Here is a 19,196-nt window from a genome sequence, read left to right on the forward strand (position 1 = left end):
ACGTCACCGGAGGCGCGCCCTTGTGACGTCGCAGAGGCCCGCCCCTCACGCGGAGCCAATCGGAACTCGAGGCGGGGCTGTTGGGTCTTCCGGGGGCGCGCATGCGCGGGGGGCCACAGGCTCCCGGGCTGGCGGCAGCTAAAGTGGCTTTTGGGTGTCCGCAGGCTTCTGCCTGGCCGCCGCCGCCTATAAGCTACCAGGGGGAGCTTTACGACTTCCCGGCCTGCGGGAAGTGGCGGGCACGATCGCAAGGTAGCGCAGAAGCTTCTCAATGGCCAGCGCCAGCTGCAGCCCCGGCGGCGCACTCGCCTCACCTGAGCCTGGGTACGTGCGCCCCACAACACCTTCCCCAGCCAGGGCCCGGGGACCCCGGGAGCGTCCCCCGCCACCTGGCGCCGCTCATCTTGGGCAGGGTGGGACCCCACTGAGGCCGCCACGCATTAGGGAGCTGCACTCCCGAGTTTGACCTCTGACGGCCAGTTGTAATAGCATTAAGTCTTTGAAATTTTGTAGCGGGGTAGAAGGGGCTAGGAAAGGAAGAAAACATCTTTTTAAAAATATAAGCGATCGGCCGGGCGCGGTGGCTCACGCCTGTAATCCCAACACTTTGGGAGGCCGAGGCAGGTGGATCACGAGGTCAGGAGTTCAAGACCAGCCTGGCCAGCATGGTGAAACCCTGTCTCTACTAAAAATACAAAAATTAATCGGGCTTGGTGTCGGGCGCCTGTAATCCCAGCAACTCGGGAGGCTGAGGCAGAGAACTGTTTGAACCCAGAAGGCGGAGGTTGCAGTGAGCCGAGATCGCGTCACTGCACTCCAGCCTGGGCGACAGAGCGAGACTCCGTCTGAACAAACAAATATGTGTATGTATATAAGTGATCGAACCCGGGAGGTTGAGTTTACAGTAAGCCGAGATTGCGCCACTGCACTCCAGCCTGTGTGACAGAGTGAGACAATGTCTCTAAAAAATTATATGCAAGTGAGAGCTTTTTTTCCAGCGCTCATGCTCAGACTGAAGAAAGTAATTGGGCCGGGGCGTTGGCTCATGTCCATAATCCCAGCACTTTGGGAGGCCGAGGCAGGCGGATCGCTTGAGCTCGGGAGTTCCAGACTAGCTTGGGCAACATGGTGAAAATCTGTCTCTATAAAAATACAGAAAATTAGCTGGGCATGGTGGCATGCGCTTGTAGTCACCGCTACTTGAGCGGCTGAAGCCGAAGGATCGACCTCCTGGGCTCAGGCAATCCATTTCAGCCTCCCAAATTGCTGGGATTACAGGAATGAGCCATCGTGCCTGGCCTTACACTATATTGTAATGCTTTTTTTGAAAATGGAAACTTTTACAGGCAATTCACTTTCTTCAAACTAATGATAAGGAAATGATGCTGTTCTGTTCTGTTTTGTTTTTTGGTTTTGTCTATTTCTTTTTTTTCTTTATTGAGACAGGGTCTTGCTCTGTTGCCCAGGCTGGAGTGAGGCGGTGAAATCATGGCTCACTGCAGCCTTGACCTCCGGGCTCAAGGAATCATTCCCGGTCAGCCTCCCCAGTAGCTAGGACTACAGGTGCATGCTACCATGCTTGGCTAATTCTTTTTTTGAAATGGAGTCTCACTCTGTCTCCCAGGCTGGAGTGCAGTGGTGCAATCTCAGCTCACTGCAGGCTGGTCTCAAATTCTGACTTCAGAAGGTCCACCCACCTCAGCATCCCAAAGTGCTGGGATTACAGGTGTGATCCACCACGCCCAATGATTTTGCTCATTTTAGATACTACAACTTTTTAGTTTAATTTTTTTTTTTCCTGAGACAGAATCTCACTTTGTCGCCAGGCTGGAGTGCAGTGGCGTGATCTCAGCTCACTGCAGCCTCCGCCTCCTGGGTTCAAGCGATTCTCCTGCCTCAGTCTCCCGAGTAGCTGAGACTACAGGTGCTTGCCACCACGCCCAGGAGTTCAAGACTGAGCCCAGGAGTTCAAGCCTGCAGTGAGCCATGATCGTGCCACTGCACTCCAGCCTGGGCAACAAGCAAGACCCTGTCTCCACAAATAAGTAAATAAACATCCTATCTGTACCAGGGTACAGGCAGGCGCTATTATTCCCACTTTTCATCCTCAACTCTGAGTTGAGTCATACATCAACTCTGATGACCTTTGTTTCCACTCCCCTTAAGCCATTCACAGGAACAGCAGAAAAGTCAATCTTGGAGGGTTGAGTAATTTGCCCAATCACTGTAAAAGGTAGAGCTTCGATTATCACCCAGGCCCATCTGTTGCTGGTATTCCCTCTCCACCCCTCCGTGTGGCTTCCCTTTATTTATTTATTTTAATTTTTTTTGAGATGGAGTTGCACTTTTGTTGCCCAGGCTGGAGTGCAATGGCATGATCTCGGCTCACTGCAACCTCCACCTCCCAGGTTCAAGCAATTCTCCTGCCTCAGGCTCCCAAGTAGCTGGGATTACAGGGGCCTGCCACCAAGCCCAGCTAATTTTTTGTACTTTTAGTAGAGATGGGGTTTCACCATGTTGACCAGGCTGGTCTTGGACTCCTGACCTCGGGTGACCCACCCTCCTCAGCCTCCCAAAGTGCTGAGATTACAGGCGTGAGTCACGGTGCCTGGCCTTGGCTTTCCTTTAATAAATCACCACTCAATTTGATGTGGAGGCTCTGTTCATTCCCAGAATATAATGAATGGATTATATATGTATTTTTTCTTTTTGAGACAGAGTCTTGCTTTGTCTTGCAGGCTGGAGTGCAGTGGCGCGATCTCGGCTCATTGCAGCCTCTGCCTCCCAGGTTCCAGCAATTCTCCTGCCTCAGCCTCCTGGGTAGCTGGGATTACGGGCGCTCACCACCATGCCCAGCTAATTTTTTTTTTTTTTTTTTTTTAGTAGATTTCACCGTGTCGTCCAGGCTGGTCTCAAACTCCTGACCTCAGGTGATCTGCCCGACTTGGCCTCGCAAAGTGCTTGGATTATAGGCATGACCCACTGCCCCCAGCATCAACATCAAATAGATTTAAAAGTTGGTAACAGCCAGGCACAGTGGCTCACACCTGTAATCCCAGCACTTTGGGAGGCCGAGGTGGGCAGATCACCTGAGGTCAGGAGTTCAAGACCAGCCTGGCCAACATGGTGAAACCCCGTCTCTAATAAAAATAAAAAATAAAAAAAACAATTAGCTGGGTATGGTGGCATGTGCATGTAATCCCAGCTACTCAGGAGGCTGAGGCACGAGAATCACTAGAACCCAGGAGGTGGAGGTTGCAGTAAGCCAAGTTCGTGCCACTACCCTCCAGCCTGGGCAACAGAGTAAGACTCCATCTAAAAAAAAAAAAAAATGAAGAAGAAGAAATTAGTGTAGTGTGGGAAGTGAAAAAAAAAAAAAAAGAAAAGGAAAAGAAAAATGACTGAATTCATGAATACACTCTTATGTGGCCTGCACCGACTTTGACACAAATTAGATTGGCTTAGTAGGCAAGGGTGGGATCTTTTCATAATTTTATTTGATGTCTAAAATACATTTATCTTTTTTTCTTGTAGGAGGAAAATTCTTCCAAGGATGATCTCCCACTCAGAGCTGAGGAAGCTTTTCTACTCAGCAGATGCTGTGTGTTTTGATGTTGACAGCACGGTCATCAGTGAAGAAGGAATCGGTGAGCTAGCCAAAATCTGTGGTGTAGAGGATGCGGTGTCAGAAATGTAGGGATAGCATTTATTCACTTTATGAAATGATAAAGAATTTCTTTTTTTTTTTTTTTTGAGACAGAGTCTCACTCTATTGCCCAGACTGGAGTGCAGTGGCACAACCTTGGTTCACTGCAACCTCCACCTCCCGGGTTCAAGCGATTATCCTGCCTCAGCCTCCTGAGTAGCTGGGATTACAGGCGTGTGCAACCACATCCGGCTAATTTTTTTATTTTTAGTAGAGATGGAGTTTCACCATGTTGGTCAGGCTGGTCTCAAACTCCTGACCTCGTGATCCACCCGCCTCAGCCTCCCAAAGTGCTGGGATTACAGGCGTGAGCCACCATGCCCGGTCATGAAATGATAAAGAATTTCTAAAGAGTGGCTGTTTTGGATGAAGTGCTGGACCCTGGCTATGGAACATGAGCACTAGGCTTTTTCTTTCACCCCTTAGAGTTGAATTTGATATATTCATTCATTTATATAAATATTTACAGCAAAAAAATATGGATAAGACATGTTCTTAGCTTGATTAGGGGAATGATGACCATCACTAACCAAAGAAGATGGCCTAGGGGGCAGGGCTCAAGTGTCCAGTGGCTTTGTGTCATGGTTGAAAGTGTGGCCTTAGTGGTTCCCTGGAAAGGTTCAGAGTCTCTTGGTGGATCCTGGGTCAGAGCCCCTCTCTCCCTCCCTCCCTCCTGCCCTCCCACCTCCTGCCCTGCAGCTGGGCACCACCCTCTGCAGCCCCAGTCCCCCAGTCATGCACCATGTCATTTTCTTTTTTTTTTTTTTTCAGGACAGAGTCTCGCTCTGTCACCAGGCTGGAGTGCAATGGTGCAATCTCGGCTCACTGCAACCTCCACCTCATGGGTTCAAGCAATTCTCCTGCCTCCACCTCCTGAGTAGCTGAAACTACAGGCACGCACCACCACACCCGGCTTATTTTTGTATTTTTAGTAGAGATGGTGTTTCACCATGTTAGCCAGCCTGGTCTTGAACTCCTGACCTCGTGATCTGCCCGCCTCGGCCTTCCAAAGTGCTGGGATTACAGGCATGAGCCACCACACCCGGCCACCATTTTATTTTCAGCTCCGTTTCATGGAAGAACGTTTAGCCTTTGGTCTCTTTCTTGATTTATGACAGCTCACGGCTTTCAAGAAAACTACCTATGAATAGGCTGTGTAACTTTTATTTATTTTTTTTTTTTGAGATGGGGTCTCTGTCTTCTAGGCTGGGGTGCAGTGGCATGATCTTGGCTCACTGCAACCTCCCCCTCCCAGGTTCCAGCAATTCTCCTGCCTCAGCTTCCCAAGTAGCTGGGATTACAGGCACGCACCACCACACCTGGCTAATTTTTGCATTTTTTTTTATTAGAGATGGGGTTTTGTCATGTTGGCCAGGCTGGTCTCGAACTCCTGGCTTCAGATGAGCTGCCCACCTCAGCTTCCCAAAGTTTTGGCATTATAGGCATGAGTCACAGCACCCAGCTTGTTAATGTTATTTTCAAGCACACCTTCAAAAGTTTATTCCAAGGCCTTGCTCTCATAGCAGCAAAGCCTGTCTGTTGCATAGTGGGGCTCTTGTTAGCATCTTCCTTTTGGTGGATGTTGTGTAGACCCGGGGCAGTAAGGCATGTTAACCTCGAGGACATTGGACCTGGCTGGCCTGACTGTTGGGTCTCCCTCCTAGGACATGGCGAGCCATGGGTGGGGCAGTGTCTTTCAAAGCTGCTCTCACGGAGCACTTAGCCCAATCCAGCCCTCCAGGGAGCAGGTGCAGAGACTCATAGCAGAGCACCCCCCACACCTGACCCCCAGCATAAGTAAGAGGAGCCGCTGCTCCAGGTGTATTTCAGCACCAGTGTTGGGGGGCATGTCCTCCTGAGAGCATCTAACGATTGCTTTAGAGAGCCCTCTGGGTGGTTTATTTTCATTTTTATTTTTTAATTTTATTATTTTTAAAAAATTTATTTATTTATTTATTGAGGCAGAGTCTCGCTCTGTCACCCAGACTGGAGTGCAATGGTACGATCTCGGCTCACTGCAATTTCTACCTCCCGGGTTCAAGTGATTCTCCTGCCTCAGCCTCCTGAGTAGTTGGGATTTCAGGCACCCACCATGCCAGGCTAGTTTTTGTATTTTTAGTAGAGACAGGATTTCACCATGTTGGTTAGGCTGGTCTCGAACTCCTGACCTCAGGTGGTCTGCCCGCCTCGGACTCCCAAAGTGCTGGGATCACAGGCGTGAGCCACTGCGCCTGGCAAAATTTTATTTATTTATTTTTTTTGAGACAAAGTCTCACTCTGTCGCCCAGGCTGGAGTGCAGTGGTGCAATCTCAGCTCACTGCAACTTTTGCCTCCCAGGTTCACACGATTCTCCTGCCTCAGCCTCAGGAGTAGCTGGGATTACAGGCGCCCGCCACCACACCTGGCTAATTTTTGTATTTTTATTAGAGATGGGTTTCGCCATGTTGGCCAGGCTGGTCTCGAACTCTTCATCTCAAGTGATCCACCTGCCTCGGCCTCCCAACGTGCTGAGATTACAGGTGTGAGTCACCGCAGCTGGCCTATTATTATTTTTTTTAGATTCAGAGTCTCATTCTGTTGCCCAGGTTGGAGTACAGTGGTATAATCATGGCCCACTGCAGCCTCGAACTCCTGGGGTCAAGTAGCCCTCCCACCTTAGCCTCCTTAGTAGTAGGGACTGCAGGTGCATGCCACCATGCCCAGCTAATTAAAAGAATTTTTTTTTTTTTTTCTGAAAGTCTTGCTTTGTCACCCAGGCTGGAGTGCAGTGGCATGAACACAGCTTACTGCAGCATCAATCTTCTGGGCTCAAGGGATCCTCCTGCCTCTGCTTCCTAAGTAGCTGGGACTACAGACATAGGCCACCATGCCAAATTTTTTTTTTTTTTTTTTGAGACGGAGTCTCGCTCTGTTGCCCAGGCTGGAGTGCAGTGGCGCCATCTTGGCTCACTGCAAGCTCCACCTCCTGGGTTCATGCCATTCTCTTCCCTCAGCCTCCCGAGTAGCTGGGACTACAGGCGCCTGCCACCACACCTGACTAATTTTTTGTATTTTTAGTAGAGACAGGGTTTCACCATGTTAGCCAGGATGGTCTCAATCTCCTGACCTTGTGATCCACCTGCCTCAGCCTCTCAAAGTGCTGGGATTACAGGCGTGAGTCATCGCGCCCAGCCCACCATGCCTAATTTAAAAAAAAATTTTTTTTTATAGACACAGCATCTCACTATATTGCCCAGGCTGGTCTTGAACTTGTGGGCTTAAGTGACCAACTTTCACAACTCAGCCTCCCAAAGTGTTGGAATTATAGGTTTGAGCCACTATACCCAGCCTTTAAGAATCTTCTTGTAGAGATGGAATCTTGCTGTGTTGCCCAGGCTGTTCTCAAGCTCCTGGCCTCAAGTGATTTTCTACCTTGGCCTCCCAAAGTGCTGGAATTAAAGGCATGGGCTGTGTGGTTCTTTTGGCACTTACACGTGGTCTTGTCTGGCCAGTTGTCTGGTCCTGTCTGTTTCTGCCTTTCCTCTTTCTCCAGGGAAAACCTAAGCTTTCCTTGTTTGTCCTCATCTTGTGTTTTTCTGAGTCCATGGGCAGAGTAGAGTTCTAGAACGGTTACCTAAAGCAGCCAAGCCCTACCCATTGATTTCTAAGTACATTTAGAAAAACACATATAAGGCTGGGCATGGTGGCTCACGCCTGTAATCCCAGCACTTTGGGAGGCCGAAGTGGATGGATCACCAGGTCAGGAGTTCGAGACCAGCCTAACCAACATGATGAAACCCTGTCTCTACTAAAAATACAAAAATTAAGCCGGGCACGGTAGCTCACATCTGTAATCCCAGCACTTTGGGAGGCCAAGATGGGTGTATCACCTGAGGTCAGGAGTTCGAGACCAGCCTGGCCAACATGGTGAAACCCAGTCTCTACTAAAAATACAAAAAAAGTAGCTGGGCGTGGTGATAGGCACCTGTAATCCCAGCTACCCAGGAGGCTGAGGGAGGAAAATCACTGGAACCCGGGAGGCAGAGGTTGCTGTGAGCCGAGATCATGCCAGTGCACTTCAGCTAGGGCAACAGAGCAAGATTCCATCTCAAAAAAAAAAAAAAAATTAGCCGGGCATTGTGGCACGGGCCTGTAATACTCAGGAGGCTGAGGCAGGAGAATCGCTTGAACCCGGGAGGTGGAGGTTGCAGTGAGCCAAGATCGCAGCCTTGCACTCCAGCCTGGGTGACAAGAGTGAAACTCTGTCTCAAAAAATAAAGAGAAAAACATATATAAAACATTAACACCCCAGGCAGTATACCTTGTCAAACATACCTCAGGCAAATGCATTCAGGAGAAGAAAATATGTCTTATTTCCCTCTTCATGTTTCGTTTTTTTTTTTTTCTTTTGTATTACTCAGTGTTGGGTATTTTGTATTTTATTTTGCAGGGAGCTGGTAAGTCGCCTACAGGAGCGAAATGTTCAGGTTTTCCTAATATCTGGTGGCTTTAGGAGTATTGTAGAGCATGTTGCTTCAAAGCTCAATATCCCAGCAACCAATGTATTTGCCAGTAGGCTGAAATTCTACTTTAATGGTAAGATGTTAACGGTAACATGTTCCCTTTCTTAGCAGTTCCATTATTCGGTATTCTGGGTAATGTCTTTTGGAATGCAACTTGAACAGTCACATCAGAGTTAAATATTGAGATGAATGGTTCTCTTAATTGATGTCTTTTGCCCTTTGGTACCCTTTGCTCAGCAAAACAGACTTAGATCATCACCTGTCTTAGCTTTATTATCTATAACATCACCTGTCTGTACATAAATGTCTGCATTTTGTGAAACATTAATTCCTACATAACCCCTATGACTTACTTTGCTATGTGTTGTATTTCAATTTTATGGGAGCTTCTATGCATTTGAAGCAATTTAGACTCAAGAAGGAGACTTTTGGCTGGGCACGGTGGCTCACGCCTGTAATCCCAGGTGGGAGCCTGAGGCAGGAGGATCACTTGAGGTCAGGAGTTCGAGACCACCCTGGCCAACGTGGTGAAGCCCCAACTCTGCTAAAAAAAAAAAAAAAATAGAAAAATTAGCTGGGCATGGTGGCACATGCCTGTAGTCCCAGCTACTTGGGAGGCTGAGGCAGGAGAATCACTTGAAGCTGGGAGGCGGAGGTTGCAGTGCGCTGAGATCGCGCCACTGCACTTACAGCCTGGGTGACAGAGCGATACTCTGTCTTTAAAAAAAAAAAGACAGAGACTTTAGAAGGGAGACTTTTGTTAACAGATTACTGAACTACAGCTGCCCTTGGGGAAGCCTCCTATCCCCTCTCTGGTCCATAGTGGTGCCACAGCTGTTATATTATCTCAGATCTCCAGTTATATCAAGGAGTGACTGAGAGTGATATTCTTTTTTTTTTTTTTTTTTTTGAGACAGGGTCTCACTCTGTTGCTCCTGCTGGAGTGCAGTGGCTTGATCTCGGCTCACTGCAACCTCTGCCGCCTGGGTTCAAGTGATTCTCCTGCCTCAGCCTCCCAAGTAGCTGGGATTACAGGTGCTCATCACCACGCCTGGCTAATTTTTGTACAGCGCCCAACCGTACTTTTGTTTTAGACAGCTGATTTGTCCTATAATCCCAGCACTTTGGGAGGCTGAGGTAGGAAGATCACTTGAGCACAGGAGTTTGAGACCAGCCTGGGCAACATAGTAAGACCCCATCTCTACAAAATAAATAAATAAAATAAAATAAAAACAGCTGATTTAGAACTATATAAGATTTAAAACAGGAGTTAAACAAAAACAACTCTCATTACAAGATAAAAACGAAATAATAAAAACAAATTCAATCTTGTTATGTCAACTGACTTTGTGCAAACCCAAGAAAAGTTATGAATAAGGAACTAAAAACCTTTTAAAACTTTTAACAATGCCTTATCCCTGTAGCATGGGCACCACCTTTTAGCCTAGGTGTGTGCTCAATAAGAGTTGATTTCATTTCCCCAAATAATACCATCAACAACTCATAACCGAGATTTTAACATCATTTTATACTTTATATACTAGTTCCTCATATGTTACCTCATTTAATCCTCATAACAGCCCTGTGAAGTCAAATATTATGTTTGGTTTTGGTTTTTTTAGAAAGAGTCTCACTCTGTCACCCAGGCCGGAGTTCAGTTGTGCGATCGTAGCTTATCACAGCCCTGAACTTCTGGGCTCAAACGATCCTCCCACCTCAGCCTCCTGGGTAGCTGGGATTACAGGTGTGTGCCACTGCATCCCACACCACCACAGCATTTTATTCCTCTGAACTAACGTCATTTTCTGAGACTAGCAGAGGTTTTATTTACTTTTTTATTTTTTATTTATTTATTTTTTTTGAGACGGAGTCTCGCTCTGTCACCCAGGCTGGAGTGCAGTGGCGTGATCTTGGCTCACTGCACCCTCCACTTCCCAGGTTCAAGCGATTCTTCTGCCTCCGCCTCTCAAGTAGCTAGGACTACAAGTGCACGCCACCACGTCTGGCTAATTTTTGTATTTTTAGTAGAGACGGGGTTTCCCCATATTGGCCAGGCTGGTCTTGAACTCCCGACCTTGTGATCTGCCCGCCGTGGCCTCCCAAAGTGCTGGGATTACAGGCATGAGCCACCACGCCCAGCCCTGGTTTTATTTATTTTTTGAGATGGAGTCTCGCTCTGTCACCCAGGCCAGAGTGCAGTGGCGTGATCTCAGCTCACTGCAGCCTCAACCTGCCGGACTCAAGCGATCTTCCCATCTCAGCCTCCTGAGTAGCTGGGACTGCCAGCACATGCCACCACACCTATCTAATTTTGTTTATTTTTTGTAGAGATGAGGTCTCACTATGTTGCCCAGGCTAATTTTGAACTCCTGGCTCAAGTGATCCTCCTACCTTTGCCTGCCAGAGTGCTGGGATTATAGGTGTGAGCCAACATGCCCAGCTGGGGATTTTATTTCTAAGCATTTTAAAATCAATGCAGGAAACAAATGCTATTTAGCAGGTGTCGTAATATCAAATGTGTCCCTTTCACGTAGGGCTTAGCCTTTATCATGTTATTCTAACATAAGAAAAACTACGCCAAAAATATAGTGTAGCCAGGTGCAGTGGCTCACACCTGTAATCCCAGCACTTTGAGAGGCCAAGGCGGGCGGATCACCTGAGGCCAGGAGTTTGAGACCTGCCTGGGCAACATGGTGAAACCTCATATCTACAAAAAATACAAAAAAATTAGCTGGAAGTGGTGATGGGTGCCTATCATTGCAGCTACTTAGGAGGCTGAGGCATGAGAATCAGTCAAACCCAGGAGGTGGAGGTTGCAGTGAGCCAAGATCACGTCACTGTTCCAGCCTGGGTAATAGAACAAGACTGCATCTCAAAACATATATGAAGTTTTTACCACCTAGTTTCCTGAGATCTAAAAATAGAGATTGTCTAAAAAATAAAAATAAAAAAATAATAGTCTTTGTGAATGATGAATGAAAAAGAGTTAAAAGGAACCTTTTTGGCTGGATGCGAAGGTGACTCTTGCCTGTAATCCCAGCACTTTGGGAGGCAGAGACAGGCAGATCACCTATGGTCAGGAGTTTGAGACCAAACTGGAGTTTGAGATCAGCCCCGTCTCTACTGAAAATACAAAAATTATCCGGGTGTGGTAGCAGGCGCCTGTAATCCCAGCTACTTGGGAGGCTGAGGCAGGAGAATCACTTGAACCCAGGAGGCAGGAGGTTGCAGTGAGCCGAGATCGCGCCACTGCACTCCAGCCTGGGCATGATGGAGCAAGACTCCATCTCAAAAAAGAAAAAGGTTCTAGCCAGGCTGGTCTCAAACTCCCAACCTCAGGTAATCTGCCTGCCTTGGCCTCCCAAAGTGCTGGGATTACAGGCATGAGCCACCGTGCCCAGCTTTTGAATCTTTTCTTTTTTTGACAGAGTCTCACTCTGTCACCCAGGCTGGAGTGCAATGGTGCGATCTCAGCTCACTGCAACCTCCGCCTCCCAGGTTCAAGCAATTCTCTTGCCTCAGCCTCCCAAGTAGCTGGGATTACAGGTGCCCGCCACCATGCCCAGCTAATTTTTTGTATTTTTAGTAGAGATGGGGTTTTGCCATGTTGGCCAGGCTGGTCTCGAACTCCTGACCTCAGGTGATCCACCCACCTCAGCCTCCCAAAGTGCTAGGATTACAGACATGAGCCACCACACTGGCTGCTTTTGAATTGTTAGCTTAGATAATTTATAACCAGTGTTGGGGTTGGCTAAGCAATGAACATTGGCCTAACTTAATGAGAAAATACATAAAAGTAAAATGAAGAGTTTTCTCAGAGCTCCCAATCTCATTTTCAAGAAATGACAAAATCAGCCAGGAGCGGTGGCTCACACCTGCGATCCCAGCACTTTCGGAGGCCGAGGCGGGAGGATTGCTTAAGCACAGAGGTTCAAGACCAGCTGAGCAACGTGGCAAAACTCTGTCTCTAAAAAACTATTCAGGGATTGTGGTGTGCACCTGTCATCCTGGCTACTCAGGAGGCTGAGGCAGGATGATCACTTGAGCCCAGAAGTTCAAGGCTGCAGTGAGCCATGACTGTGCCACTACACTCCAGCCTGGGTGACAGGGTGAGACCCTGTCTCATAAAACCAAAAAGGAATGACAAGATTGGTTGGGTGCGGTGGGACATACCTGTAATCCCAGCACTTCGGAAGCTGAGGCAGGAGGAGTTTGAGAGCAGCCTGGCAACATAGCAAGACCCTACAAAAAATTTAAAAAGTAGCCAGGCGAGGTGGGGCACACCTGTAGTCTCAGCTACTCGAGAGGCTGAGGCTCGAGAATCACTTCAACCCAGGAGGCAGAGTTTGCAGTGAGCCGAGATTGTGCCACTGCACTCCAGCCTGGATGACAGAGCGAGACTATCTTTTTTTTTCTTTCTTTTTTTTTTTTTTTTGTCTCGCTCTGATGGAGTCTCGCTCTGTCACCCAGACTGGAGTGCAGTGGGGCAATCTGTGTTCACTGCAAGCTCTGCCTCCTGGGTTCACGCCATTCTCCTGCCTCAGCCTCCCGAGTAGCTGGGACTACAGATGCCCGCCACCACGCCCGGCTAATTTTATGTATTTTTAGTAGAGACGGGGTTTCACCGTGTTAGTCAGGATGGTCTCAATCTCCTGACCTCGTGATCCACCCGCCTTGGCCTCCCAAAGTGCTGGGATTACATGCATGAGCCACCGCACCTGGCCAAGACTGTCTTAAAAAAAAAAAAAGTGAAGGGAAAAGACAAGTAACAGAATTTTGTACTTTCAAATGAGTATATGCAGTATTGTGTCTATATCCTGCCAGAAAAAAGGAAATACTATTTTGAAAAATCATGCACAAAAGGAGGGTATCAGTTAGTACAACTAATGAAATAATAATAACTATAAACAATTTTTATTTGTTTATTTTTTTCTTGAGACAGGGTGTTACTCTGTCACCCGGGCTAGAGGGCAGTGGCACAATCACAGCTCACTGCAACCTCGAACTCCCAGGCTCAAGTGATCCTTCTGCCTCAGCGTCCTGAGTAGCTAGGACTATAGGCATGAGCCACTACCCCCAGATAATTTTTAATTTTTTTTATAGAGATGGGGTCTCACTATATTGCCCATGCTGGTCTCAAACTCTGGCCTCAAGCCATCCTCCCTCCTCAGCCTCCCAACGTGCTGGGATCAGAGGAATAAGCTACTGCGCATGGCCTATAAACAATTTTAACTGTGAAAAACTAGAGTGTTTCAATCAATCACATGAATCAATCAATAAAAAAAAAAAATGTGTAGATTGGGGGCAGTGGCTCACACCTGTAATCCCAGCACTTTGGGAGGCCGAGGTGGGCAGATCACCTGAGCTCAGGAGTTCAGACCAGTCTAGTCAACATAGCGAAACCCCATCTCTACAAAAAACTACAAGAATTAGCTGGGTATGGTGGCATATGCCTGTAGTCCCAGCTACTTGGGAGGCTGAGGTGGGAGGATGGCTTGAGCCTAGGAGGTGGAGGTTGCAGTGAGCCGAGATTGCACCACTGCACTCCAGCCTGGGTGACAGAGCCAGACCCTGTCTCAAAAAAAAAAAAAAAACGTAGAGCACTGCCAACAGTTCTCCCTCATCCCAGAATAGAAAATCCCCCACCATTTCTTATGCACACACTGCGACTCTTGGCCTCCCAGGCAGGGCGGTGCCTGTTCTGGACCAGATCCCAGGTCCAAGGGGATTTCCTCTACACCGCAGACTTCTCTTTGATCTTCCCTTCTTTGAAATTACAGGGCAGGGATGCGATTTCCATCCAGGTAGTTTTGTTTGTTTGTTTGTTTGATGCGGTTTCGCTCTGTTGCCCAGGCTGGAGTGCAGTGACGCGATCTATGCTCACTGCAACCTCCACTTCCCAGGTTCAAGCGATTCTCCTGCCTCAGCCTCCCGAGTAGCTGGGACTACAAGTGCATGCCACCGCGCTCGGTTAATTTTTTTTGTATTTTTAGTAGAGACAGGGTTTCACCACGTTAGCCAGGATGGTCTCGATCTCCTAACCTCGTGATCTGCCCGCCTCGGCCTCCCAAAGTGCTGGAATTACAGGCATCAGCCACCGTGCCCAGCCTAATTTTTGTATTTTTAGTAGATACAGGGTTTCACCATGTTGCCCAGGCTAGTCTTGAACTCCTGTGCTCAGGTGATTTGCCCACCTTGGCCTCCCAAAGTACTGGGATTACAGGCATGAGCCACCATGCCTGGCCTGCCATATAGTTTATTTATTATTTATTTTATTTTTTGAGACAGAGTCTCACTCTCTCACCCAGGCTGGAGTGCAGTGGCGTAATCACTGTTCACTGCAACCTCCGCCTCCCGGTACAAGCAGTTCTGCTGCCTCAGCCTCCTGAGTAGCTGGGATTACAGGCACCTGCCACCACGCCTGGCTATTTTTTGTATTTTTAGTAGAGACAGGGTTTCACCATGTTGGCCAGGCTGGTCTCGATCTCTTGACCTCAGATGATCCTCCTGCCTGAGCCTCCCAAAGTACTGGGAATACAGGTGTGAGCCACCATGCTCAGCTCCTGCCATCTAGTTTAGAACTCAAACATTTACCTACTGATGTGATTTTTATTTTTGTAGGCATTTGTCTTGGTTATAAGAGGGCAGGGACCACATCTTACTCTCCAGAAGCCCCGACATTGTCCAGCTGAATGGGTCCCCAGCAGTGGTGCATGTACTGATGCAGGAGAGTGCAGTGAGGGATAGGAGGAAGCCAGGAGGCGAAGACGGGAGGAGGTAAGGAGGAAGGTGCTGTGTACTCAGCAAAGGCACCCTGGGGGAGGCCAGGCTTACCTCTCTTTGCAGGAATAGTTTATGTTTGAAACACTTGGCTGGGTGCGGTGGCTCACGCCTGTAATCCCAACACTTTGGGAGCCCGAGGCGGGCGAATCACCTGAGGTCAGGAGTTTGAGACCAGCCTGGCCAACATGGTGAAACCCCATCTCTACTAAAAATACAAAAATTAGCCAGGTGTGGTGGCAGGCACCTGTAATCCCAGCTACTCGGGAGGCTGAGGCAGGAGAATCACTTGAACCCAGGAGGCGGAGGTTGCAGTGGGCAGAGATCATGCCATTGCACTGCAGCCTGGGCAATAGAGTGAGACTCCGTCTCAAAAAAAAAAAAAAAAAGTTTGAAACACTTACTGCTGTCTATTGCTCCTGCAACGTTTGTTTTCTGATTTTCTAAAAATCATTTCTCCGCCGGGTGCTGTGGCTCATACCTATAATCCCAGCACCTTGGGAGGCCAAAGTGGGCAAATCACCAGAGGTCAGGAGTTCAAGACCAGCCTGGCCCAACATAGTGAAACCCCATCTCTACTAAAAACACAAAAATTAGCAGGCGTGGTGGCAGGTGCCTGTAATCCCAGCTACTTGGGAGGCTGAGGCAGGAGAACCACTTGAACCCGGGAGGCGGAGGTTGCAGAGAGCAGAGATCACACCACTGCACTCCAGCCTGGGCAACAGAGCCTCCAAGAAAATAAATAAAAATAAAAATCATTTATCTCTCTTTTCTTCTTAGGATGCTTTCATTGGATTTGGAGGAAATGTGATCAGGCAACAAGTCAAGGATAACACCAAATGGTATATCACTGATTTTGTAGAGCTGCTGGGAGAACCAGAAGAATGACATCCATTGTCATACGGCTCCAAACAACTTCAGATGAATTTTTACAAGTTACACAGATTGATACTGTTTGCTTACAATTGCCTATTACAACTTGATATAGAAAGTTGGTACAGATGATCTGCACTGTCAAGTAAACTACAGTTAGGACTCCTCAAAGATTGGTTTGTTTGTTTGTTTTTAACTGTAGTTCCAGTATTATATGATGACTATTGATTTCCTGGAGAGTTTTGTAATCTGAATTCTTTATGTATATTCCTAGCTATATTTCATACAAAGTGTTTTAAGAGTGGAGAGTCAATTAAACACCTTTACTCTTAGGAATATAGATTCGGCAGCCTTCAGTGAATATTGCTTTTTTTCCCTTTGGTATGTCAATAAAAGTTTATCCATGTGTCAGAACAGATTTGTGGAATTTGCAGTTCTGCCTCTTGGATATTGGAATATCCAATATTTCAGGTACTGTGTTGAAGCATAAACATCCCCCAGGCAAGAAACAGGCTTAAGACTTTGCTTAGTGCTGGGCACAATGTCCTCACCCCATGAGCCCACTCCCACTTCCTAAAGCCCTGGGACCTGGAAAGTCCTTTTTTTTACCTCTTGGGATTTGTCATATATGAAATGTTACAGAGATTGTTTTTTATTTTTTGGCCTCCAATATAACAATAGAGTCTTAAACAAAAGTACGGATTGAAAAATGGATATTTGGGCTCACGCCTGTAATCTCAGCACTCTGGGAGGACAAGGTAAGAGGATCAACTTGAGGCATGGAGTTTGAGACCAGCCTGGGCAACACAGCAAGACCCTGCCTCTACAAAAAATAAAAACATTAGCTGGATGTGGTGGCACCCACCTGTAGTCCCAGCTACTTGGTGGGCTGAGATGGGAGGATCCCTTGAACTCAGGAGTTCAAGGCTGCAGTGAGCTGTGACTCCGCCATTGTACTGCAGCCTGGGTGACAGAGTGAGACCCTGTCTCTTAAAAAGAAAAAAGGATATTTGAAAATCACATAAAGTAAAAGAAATAAAAACAAGTTTAATCACAAAGGCCAGCATTTTCCCCTAAATGAATTAAATATTAATAACTCCTAACAGCCTGTGTAAACACATTTCTTTTTTATAAATGACTTGGGAATACTTGAAAGCCAGGTTTGTGTTTGTTTTGAGCAGAGTCAAGCAAGGGAAATTTCAGAACACGCTTTGAATGTGTGAGATTCTATACCCTCCCTGGAGGTATGGGGGAGGGGAAAGCCACGGGGTTAGGAAGTGGATACTGTTGGATAATTCAGTAGAAAAAGCCATAAGGTTTTTAATATTGAGAATTAGTTGAAAAACTTACTTAACCAAATTTGGCTATATAATTAAATAAATAATTATTCAGCCACATAAGCAAATCAAATTTAATCAAATTTCCTTCCAAATCAGTTTCTGAAGGAGAGACGTGAAATAGGTTTGGCACCATTTAAATGAGATTCCAAACAATGAGGCCATTGTTCCCAACTGTGAATGCCTCCTGGCCGCTCTCCTAGAAACCGTTTTGTGGTGTTTGCACTTTTCAGTAGTGCCAAGCTCTGGGCAGGACCAGGCATGCCAGGACCTTGAAAAGTGCTGCAAACGGCATCAGCCTCTGCACCGCCCGGTGTGCATGGCAGGAGCAGGCCATTGGTGGGCGGGTGGGAGGACCGATCCCCCACTGGTTTTCACTGTCTGACCGTCACAGCTGCTACTGCCCCACTAGTTCTTGCCCGCGGCACAGAGCCCATTTCTCAAGACGGGAATTGCAATAGAGAGCTTAATTCGTGCAGAACTGGCCAAACAGGAGGCCGGAGCTTTATTCTTACATCAATCTCCCCAAAAATTCGGAGGCTAGACTTCTTCAAGGATACTTTGGCAGGCCAGGGGATTCGCTTCTGGGTGGAGCCACAGAACTGGCCATGGGGTGGGGTCGGGTGGGGGCGGGGTCGGGGTTAGTTAGGTCCAGGTGGAGCCACTGATGGTCAGAAATACAAAAACCTGGGCCGGGCACGGTGGCTCACGCCTGTAATCCCAGCATTTGGGAGGCCAAGATGGGCAGATCACTTGAAGTCAGGAGTTGGAGACCCACCTGGCCAACATGATTAAACCCCATCTCTACTAAAAATACAAAATGTGGTGGGGCACACCTGTCATCCCAGCTACTCGGGTGGCTGAGGCAGGAGAATTGCTTGAATCCAGGAGGCAGAGGTTGCAGTGAGCAGAGATTGTGGCACTGCACTCCAGCCTGGGTGACAGAGTGAAACTGTCTCAAAACAAAAAAAAAAAAAAAAAAGAAAAAAGAAATGCAAAAACCTGAAAAGACATCTCAAAAGGCCAATCTTAGGTTCTACAGTCGTGATGTAACCTGCAGGAGTAATGGGGATTTGCAAATCTTGTGCCTGCCCTCTAGAATAATAACTAGAAATGGTGTTTATGTGTACACCTTGGCGGAATTTAGGCTTCTCTCATCCTCCTAGCCTGGTGGTCTCTCACTAGCTTTTTGAAGGTGGTTGAGTTTTGGGGAAGGGCTATTATTGTTTTATTTATTTATTTATTTATTTATTGAGATGGAGTCTGGCTCTGTCACCCAGGCTGGAGTACAGTGGCACGATCTTGGCTCACTGCAACCTCCACCTCCTGGGTTCAAGTGATTCTCCTGCCTCAGGCTCCTGAGTAGCTAGGATTACAGGTGCATGCCACCATGCCCAGCTATTTCTTTTTTTTATTTTATTTTTAGTAGAGATGGGGTTTCACCATGTTAGTCAGGCTGGTCTCAAACTCCTGACCTCGTGATCCTCCCGCCTCAGCCTCCCAAAGTGCTGGGATTACAGGTGCCCGCTGCCACGCCTGGCTAATTTTTGTATTTTTTGTAGAGACTGGGTTTCACTATGTTGCCCAGGCTGGTCTCGAACTCCTGACCTCAGGTGATCCTCCTGCCTCGTCCTCCCAAAGTGCTGAGATTACAGGTGTGAGCCACAGTGCGTGGCCAGCTCACTCACTCTTGACACTGTTTCCAGTTCTACTCTCCGACCCCCAGTTCCTCAGTGTGGTGGATCCAGAAGTCTGCTTTACACAACTGCTCCCCTGTGGCCATCTTCCCATGGGACAGTTCCATGCAGCCTGTTCAGCTGTCCCCGCTGACCCTCACAGCCCACACAGACTACGCAGATATGCTGCAGTGCATTCAGTCACTGCAAGACCTCCTGGAACTCGTGACTGCTTGCTTTATATTTTGTTTGTTTTTTTGAGACAGGGTCTCACTCTGTTGCCCAGGCTGGGGTGCAGTGGTGCGATCTCAGCATACTACA

At 47.6% G+C, this 19,196-nt stretch overlaps 1 protein-coding gene across 1 annotated transcript; it reads left to right on the plus strand.

The window, feature by feature from the left end:
* The first annotated feature begins 103 nt into the window (after positions 1-103).
* Positions 104-16,033, plus strand: LOC129523694 (putative phosphoserine phosphatase-like protein). Its single transcript, XM_055347123.2, has 4 exons — positions 104-324; positions 3,535-3,647; positions 14,831-14,986; positions 15,770-16,033. Exons 1-3 carry the CDS (start codon positions 272-274, stop codon positions 14,899-14,901), a joined length of 237 nt encoding a protein of 78 aa, XP_055203098.1. The 5' UTR covers positions 104-271; the 3' UTR covers positions 14,902-14,986; positions 15,770-16,033.
* Positions 16,034-19,196: the final 3,163 nt, after the last annotated feature.

Source organism: Gorilla gorilla, chromosome 6, assembly GCF_029281585.2.
Source record: "Gorilla gorilla gorilla isolate KB3781 chromosome 6, NHGRI_mGorGor1-v2.1_pri, whole genome shotgun sequence".
NCBI classification, from domain to species: Eukaryota; Metazoa; Chordata; class Mammalia; order Primates; family Hominidae; genus Gorilla; species Gorilla gorilla.